At 42.4% G+C, this 8,278-nt stretch overlaps 1 protein-coding gene across 2 annotated transcripts; it reads right to left on the bottom strand.

The window, feature by feature from the left end:
* Positions 1–1,293: 1,293 nt before the first annotated feature.
* On the bottom strand, positions 1,294–6,414 carry LOC123114325 (KH domain-containing protein At4g18375). 2 transcript variants are annotated; one of them, XM_044535762.1, is made up of 8 exons: positions 6,182–6,414; positions 4,492–5,083; positions 3,304–3,813; positions 2,978–3,217; positions 2,616–2,900; positions 2,450–2,505; positions 2,133–2,223; positions 1,294–1,632 (listed from the first exon to the last, which is right to left on the bottom strand). In XM_044535762.1, exons 2-8 carry the CDS (start codon positions 5,071–5,073, stop codon positions 1,501–1,503), a joined length of 1,896 nt encoding a protein of 631 aa, XP_044391697.1. In that variant the 5' UTR covers positions 5,074–5,083; positions 6,182–6,414; the 3' UTR covers positions 1,294–1,500. The 2 variants fall into 2 exon arrangements, with proteins under 2 accessions (XP_044391697.1, XP_044391698.1); XM_044535763.1 differs by having other exon boundaries at positions 4,492–5,084; positions 6,268–6,380.
* Between the last annotated feature and the right edge of the window lie 1,864 nt (positions 6,415–8,278).

The following is an 8,278-nucleotide window of genomic DNA, read 5'->3' as shown; positions in this document are numbered from 1 at the left end:
AAGGGCCCCTGGCAACAGAGAATCAGCTATCGGCACTGGCAAACAGGAACAAAGAAGAGAGGTGGAAATCATCAGCTGACTGCCACAAAATCTCAGCATTCTCAAGTTCTTTGTTGACGAATTCACCTAATAGTATAACTTGCGACCTCCAAGCAGTTGCAACTCATAAGAAGAAACTATTTACAAAGAATGGACATGACTAACTATCTACCATTCACAGTTTGGTGTCAAAGAGACATAACAAATCTAGAAACATGCATAATCTAGAAACATGAGCACAAAGCTGGGATAATGAAGGGGAAGAGGAGTCATGTACAAGACCTATTTCTAGATTATACATAATTTTAGGGCCATTACTCAACCAACACCTATTTCAGAAGGGCAATAATATTACTTCAGTTGTGATGTCAAGAAACGTAAACATATCTGAAAAGCTATCCACCTAAGGAATTTACCAGATTGGTTGAGATGATTGATTGGGAAGAGTCAAGTTCAGAACCTGTTTTCAGACTATACACAATTTTAGGGCCATTACTTAGGTACTTCAAAATTTGGAGCCTCTAAATATTTGAAGGACAGGTTGTGGAGTAAGGTGAAGGGATGGATTGAGAAAACGTTATCTACAGCTTGTAAGGAGGTGTTGGTACAAAGTGGTACCTGTTTTCTTATGTCTTGCTTTAAGTGGCCAAGGGGTCTTTGTGAGCATCTTAATAAACTTATTCGACAGTTTTGGTGGGGGAGTAAAGAAGGAAAAAGGGAACCTGCATGGGTAGCATGGAAGAGTATGACAAAGTTCATGGGCGGGCAGGCTTTTGAGATTTTGAACTTTTTAACTACACCTATTTCAAAAGAACATGAAGAATTTCTAATTGGTCACCATGAAACAGATTTCTTAAAATTAAGTATTAGACAAGTCCTTGGGTATCTTAGGATGATGCACCATGCAAAACACTGAAAAAACGTGTAACCACGTGTTCGACTGAAGATTGTCAATCATGGTAAGCGGCAAAAGAGTATAAGAACGATGATGTTCAAGTCTATCATGAAAAGGATGAGGAGGATTCTACTTGGTAATAATGTAATAGATTTCTTAAAAACGAAGTGTTAGAATACTCCTTGGATATCTAAATACGGTATTGCCACGAAGCACAGCACTGAAAAAAACGTGTGCTGCATGTTCTGACTGAAGTGGCAAAAGACTGCCCCTCCCATACTGGCAAACGTATAAGCAATCAGAGCTGACAGCATAAAGAATTGGTTATGAATAGGGAGAGATTGAAGCAGTCATCGAGATTAGACGGGAATATCTGAACATGCGATTAAACACGGACAAGTCCACACAAGTATAGCCATGGTTGAGAGTCTGAGGAAGATAGACAGATAAGCATGAGGTTTATTGGAGAGCTGAAGGGATGGAGAACACAGTTTTTGATCTACGGGATGGCAAGAGAAGTCCGATAGAGCTGACATATATCCTTTCGAACTACAGCAGGAACCTCCTTAAGTAGACATTATGAAAGCTTTGATCAAATTCTCTGCCGACTGCCTCTGCTCAGGGGTGCCAAATATGTTAGCAACATGCTCATGACGAGAAGATTTTGATTCAATAATTTCAATGTCAGCTCCAGAAATCTGCAGTTATAATCAATAATTTCGTGTCAATGGTAAGTAAAAATAACCTACCTACGAAGATATCCTATAAATAGACCATTCAAGATGTCAGATTATAAGTTTATAATTGATTATGTTTTCCATATGTTCATGCATGTCAATCCTGTACAAAGGTTGCTTCAGACCAATCCACTCTTTGGTGTTGAACACACACCACTATGTTATAATTTCATCTTTAGTCATTTTTAAATTACTCTCTTTTACGAAATAAATTAATAAAATAATCAAATGATCTAATATACTACTCCATTAGTAGTACTCCCTCCGTGAAGAAATATAAGCGTGTTTAGATCACTACTTCAGCGATCTAAACGCTCTTATATTTCTTTACGGAGGGAGTAGAAAACAACCTATTCTTGTAGGTACTGGTATACTAATGGATTGATATTACAGCAGACTGCAAGTAGAGTCTGAGGGCACTCTTTCGTGCAAGCACCAGTAAAATGAAATAGTAAACTGACCTTTCTAATGTTGTCCAAGTTTGTACCATGCTTCCCCATTACTTTTGAAAGGCCACTAGAAGGAATAAACATTTCCATATCCGGGACGCGTCTGATCAGTGGCAATCAGCAAAATGAAATACAATCATAAGGATTAGAATAAAGACCCAAATAATAACTACTCCCTCCCTCCCACAATAAAGACCCAAATAATAGCGTCTTATATTGTGGGACCAAGGGAGTACAAATCTAAGAAAGCCTGCACACAAGGGGCACGGCTATTCTTAAAAGATAGCACGGGTTAGAAAGGGCTTATTGTGAGTTCAGTTGCAACCTACCTTCCATATGGCTTTGAAGTGTATGAGGAGCGTACTCCAAATCCATCATCTACAGCCTGATGGAGGATATCACTGGTTAAGTTTATATCACAAACTTATAGGCACGTCTCTTTATGAAGGTCAACAGGGAAACAGAGAAAATTGACATTGAAGCAAAATATTTTACCTGCCTGGGGCTGTATCCATGATACAAGCTGCTACGAGGAAGTACATTCGAACCACGCTCAGCTTCACCCCTTTGATCATGGCGCAATGGAGTGACTTGTTGACTGTAAGGTAATAATGCTGGCATCGGAAAGCTGCTTGAATACATGGGTTCAGTGGTGGCAACAGTTAGCTTCCCATCCTTGGCAGAATTTTGCCTCCCCACGCTGTCCTTCAGAACTTCTTCCCGGAGCCTTAGAACGATCTGAACAAGAGCATCACGCAGTTTGTCCACTTCCCCAAACACCTACATGCAATAAACTCGTAAATACATCCAGATAGATCACATAGAGACTATCTCAAACAATAATACAAGGGGCAAACCTCGACGAGCTCATCACTGGAAGATGCCTTCCGGGGCTTAGTGCCCTTAGATATGTGGATAATTGCCTTAGACTTATTCCGCATGTCATTAATGATTGAACCACCCTTGCCGATAAGGCAGCCAATGACATTACCCGGAACAAGAAGGCGGAGATGCATTCTATCTTCAGTTTCATCGTTGATCTTTGCTTGAAGCAGAAGAACAGCTTCCACTGCTGCAGACTTAACATCATCGGTGGCCTGACATGAAAGGTGTCACCTCAAACGAAAAGAAAATAGTGTATAAACGACAAAGCACAACTAGTGAGCTGGAAGCGTGGTCTAACCTCAGTGGACGAAATAGTGATTATGCTTTCCTCCTTATCATTCTTTGCGTCATCAACATCTACGCTTGCACCACTTTCTTTCCTTATATTCCTTATGGTCATCCCACCTTTACCAATAACTAACCCAATCTTGTCACCAGGGCATACAACACGCACCAATAGCTCTCCTGAACATTTTGGGGTGTTATAAGCAGGAATAGCTGGGACCATAGACTGATAAATGGGCAATCCACCATGAGCATCAGTGGGTACAGTAAATTCAGGAACATGAGAACCACGACTTCTTGCCCCTAAGATAGACAGACTTGGATGCCCAGATGACATAGAAGCATCTGACACTGAGTATAAGCTACTAGCCGGATAAACTGGAAGCTCTGAAGGAAGTATAATGGTTGGAGGATGTTCATCAATAGATGTTTCAAGAGAAATGTTCTCTTTCGATGGACATTTGTAGAGAATTGTTGATACTGCAAACAATGCCTTCTTGACAGCTCTAGTGTCCCCAGTTATCTGTTAAAAATGGTACTGGTAAGAGTTAATAATTGGTGGAATGCTGAAGAATGGATATTGAAGAATATAGCAGAGCTCAAAAGATCGGAATTGTTCGACAGTGTATATGAGCACCACACAAAGAGAAAGTAAAATAGAATTATCAATTATCTTAATCTGGGAAAACAAAATATCAATATGCATGTAACAAGAAGAATAAAATTATAAATATTGCACTGGGAGGTCTATAGTGCTGCCTCCGTACCATAATAGAGTGCGCATTAATTTCCTGAAAAGTCAACCTTCATCAATTTGACAAAGTTTAGAGAAAATTAATTATATCTACAATACCAAACACAAACCATATAAAAATATATTTCATGATAAATCAACAGGCATTGGTTTGGTATTCTAGATGTCGATAATTTTTTCTATATAAACTTGGTCAAAGTTAGATAAAGTTTGATTTTGAAAAGAATCTAATAGACACTATATTTAGGGACAGAGGGAGTATTAAACAACTTGCTAATTTCTGCACCATGATAGAGAGATGATAATGATATATGCATACATTTTAACAGAAAATCATGTACTAAAAACTAAAGGATTGCTGCTTCATAGGCTGAAGCTATTCAATAATGGTTAACCTCATGTTATGTTGGCACAGCTCACCAAATTATTATATGGAGGAAATTATACCTGAACGAAATTATCAAAACTCATAGCACATGAGTGTGTAACATCACTTGGATCTTTTGGTTTAACTTTAATGAATGATTTTGAAACTGAGCGAAGCCTCTTGATGACAGAACCAGATTTTCCGATGACACTTGCAGCTTGACTAGCTGGTACAAGAATGTTGGCTTCTTTATCATCAGAGTCACTAGTGATTGCCAGAGCATCAACAATTGCATCATGCACCTTGAGTAATGCATTTTGTGCTGCGCAAACAGGCTCCCTATCATCGTCATCAGCATCTATGTCGCTAATCATGACGTCTCTATGCTTGACATAACAATATACCAAAATAACCCTTTTGTCAGCACCAGGGTATGGGTCGACAATCTTGACTTTGGCATTCGTCTGTTGCCGGATGGAATTTATCACCTTGCCACCCTTGCCAATTACACTGCCAATCACTTTGTCTGGACAAAGTATCCGATAAACAACCAATTCGTCCGTACCGGAGGTTTCCTGGGTGTGAGCCGGCCTCCGCTTTTGATCCCTGTCTTCTCTGTCATGATCCCTGTGTTGGCTGGTACGCTTACCAGAAGGCTTCATGGTTTAGTCACTACACAAGAAAATGAATGAAAAGATTAATAACAAGCACAATAAAAATGAATAAATACATATCAGCTATATATATATATATAAGATAAACGTTCATGATATAGCATTTTAACGCACTCAACAGACATGACAGTGCAGAATGATACGAATCAAACAAATGGGTCACGTGTCACTGCAATGAGAGTGCTAGCAAGATGTTCCCATGATTCTGGTGAATCAGTCGGCATTAACCACGAATAAATCAGCAGCAAGCCTATCTTCCATAATAAGAACTCAACAAGTAGCCGTTGTCGATTATATTCATGTAATCGCAGCAAAAATTAATCATCGCGTGCAAGAGAAAACGGAAATACCTAAGTAGTAATAAATTGAACACGACAGCTACACCAACCACAACCAGTATACCATTAAAAACGAACAGAGAAAGTCTATTAATTACGTGCCATTGTGTATACGAGTAAAAAAGGCAAGACGCACAGAGTCACGCCACCAATTGGCGCAAATCATGCAGTCACGAGGCACGTGGCACGGCGTCGACTGTTACATAACCGTCAACCGATATCCAACCCATGTCAAAAATTAGATCCAGTGACTAATGTGACAGAATCGGTAGGCGGAACAACGCGGCAAGGAGCTGGATTCCTCCAGGATAAATGCTAGTTACACGGCAAGCAAGCGAAACACGACAACGGACCAGCTGATAGACGCGGCGACAGGACAAAATTTATTGAGCCTCTATCTAAAATAAAGACTGGAGTCATGGAATCAATAAGCGGCGTTCACCCAAGATCGGGTCGGGTGAGTGATGATTAAAAGAAACATCGCCAACCTACAGCATATCAACCAGTCCTCTGCCAGTAGGCTCCGTAGAGGAGGAGAAACCCTATGCGACGGAAAGTAGTAGAAGATAAGATTTCAGGCCTCGCAGCACAATCGTAACCCTAAACCCTAGACTCAGATACGCGATTCGCGAGCCTGATGTCTAAATTCGGCCTTTCGCCCCCGCCCTTCGACTTCCCCGACATGACAAATCTCGCTGCCGGACTTGAGGTAGCTGGGGGGAGGGGGCGGCGTTGGTCAGCGGCGGGGGGAGAGGTACCGGAACGGCGACGGTTGACGGGGTCGAGGGAGTAGCCGGCGTAGGAACGGAGGGGCCGGGTCGAGGAAGTAGCCGGCGTACGAAGCGAGAGGGGCGGGGTCGAGGTCAGCGACGACCGACGGGGGCGGCGGCGGATTGGGGACTCGGCGACGGGTAAGGACGGGGTGGTGGTAGGTAACCCTAGCTGGCTGGCTGGCTTGGATGGCCGGGCGGTGCTGCCCTTTTAGGTTTGCGCCCCAAGGCCCACAAGACGAGTTGTACTATGATCGCTTCTATTTTCTCTAAGAAAAAACCTATTCCGCACGCCCAAGGCCCAATCATCTCTTTCTTTCTCTTTTTCAGCTGCAACCATCACTTTCATGCTAAACAGTGGCTTTTCACTTTGATGAGAGTGTTATCGCATGATCTATTTGTGAAGCTCTCAGTCACCTTATGGGCCATCTGGGCAGCGAGAAGGAAAGCCATTCATGAGGGTTTATTCCAGAGTCCCCAAACTATAAACGGCTTTATTAACAGGTACCTGCAGGAGCTGAAGTTGATAGCCGAGCCTGCATCGCCCCAAAACGAGTTACGTACATCTTCAGCAAATAGGCACTCTGCGCGTCCAAAAGCGCCTCCTCCAGGGCATGTAAAAATTCATGTTGATGCCGCATGTCGTAAGGGGCTGGGGGGTGCTTCGGCTGCTGTATGCCGAGATGCTAATGGAAACTTCCTGGGTAGCTCAGCTCTTGTGATTCAAGGAGTAGATGACCTTGAGATTCTTGAAACAATAGCATGCAGGGAGGCGTTGGCCCTGGCGCAAGATCTCAATGCACTCGACCTGGTGGTGGCTTCTGACTCGAAAGGCGCTGTTGGGAGTATCAACAACAGCAACAGAGGGGCAAATGGCGCCATTGTCAGAGAGATTCATAGCATAGCTAGTAGCATGAACCGTAAATTTACTTTCGAAGGTCGTGCAACCAATGTAGATGCACATAATTTAGCCAAGTTTGCTTTCTCGTTAGGTCCTGGTCGGCACATCTGGTTGGGACAGCCCCACGACCAGAGATGTGTACCACGAACTGTGGTTTTTGCTGAATAAAGACTTGGTTTCCCCCCTCAAAAAAATCACTTTCATGCTAAGACTACCCACAATGGAAGTAATATAGGCGGTAATATCACACATCTCTAGGCAAAACAGATGATGTAACAAGTAATTAATGAGAAAAAAGGGGCATGTGGTACTAGTCTAGTTACTACCCATTGTGACTAGTCTAAAAGAAAATGCAACCATCATTAATATCACTTTCTAACACACCCAACACTCGCAATACCAGCATCTGAAAAACAACACTTGCCATGCCATGTTTTGATTTGACAAAAACACTTTGTGATCAGGTAAGGGTTCCATGACTTGTCGGTAGTTATGGCCACAGCAAGAGAAGGAAAAATAAGATGCATTGGCGGAGTTAGGAAACTAGAAAGAAGCCTAAGAATCAAGGGGGTTTGGGGTTTCACGGTTCGTGTGCGTTCAACCTAGCCACGTTGGCGATGCAGCATGTTAAAATAGGAATACTTTCCAACATCGTGCATCCTCAAGGCTTAGGTGATGCCCGACATGTAGTGCACCTGGGTAATTATTGTAAAGGCCATTGGGTTACTGAAAGACTGATCTGGAGGATATGAGATGGCACCAACGTAAATAGAAACACCCATGGGAAGAAGATGCATGTGTTATCCTTGCCATGCCCCATTAGAGAGGAGTTTGAGGATTACTATGCTTGGCATTATCAACTCTATGTTTGTGAGATGTTGCCTAGGTGTCCTCTTCGTCAACGCTAGCACAAGATACTTTACAACGAAAAAAGGTCTAGGAAATAAGATGCCAACCAAAAGTACAACCGCTATTATGAAGGATAACCCATAGCCGCCTTCCACTTAAAACTAGTATTGATCGCAAGGGATTGGAGTGTGAGACAAGATGCATTTGTTGTAGCGCCTTGACGAAGGCTCGGGTTTTTCTGAAAATGCGAAGAAGTGAAAAAACTTTGGAGGAGGCTTGAAATGATGGAGGAGGAGGTGTGAGTGCATTTGTGCATGCACTCGTGGTTTTAGTGT

The sequence above is a fragment of the Triticum aestivum genome, chromosome 5B (genome assembly GCF_018294505.1).
Source record: "Triticum aestivum cultivar Chinese Spring chromosome 5B, IWGSC CS RefSeq v2.1, whole genome shotgun sequence".
Taxonomy (NCBI): domain Eukaryota; kingdom Viridiplantae; phylum Streptophyta; class Magnoliopsida; order Poales; family Poaceae; genus Triticum; species Triticum aestivum.
The sequence above is the reverse complement of the archived record's forward strand: the minus strand, read 5'-3'. Positions and strand labels throughout refer to the sequence as shown.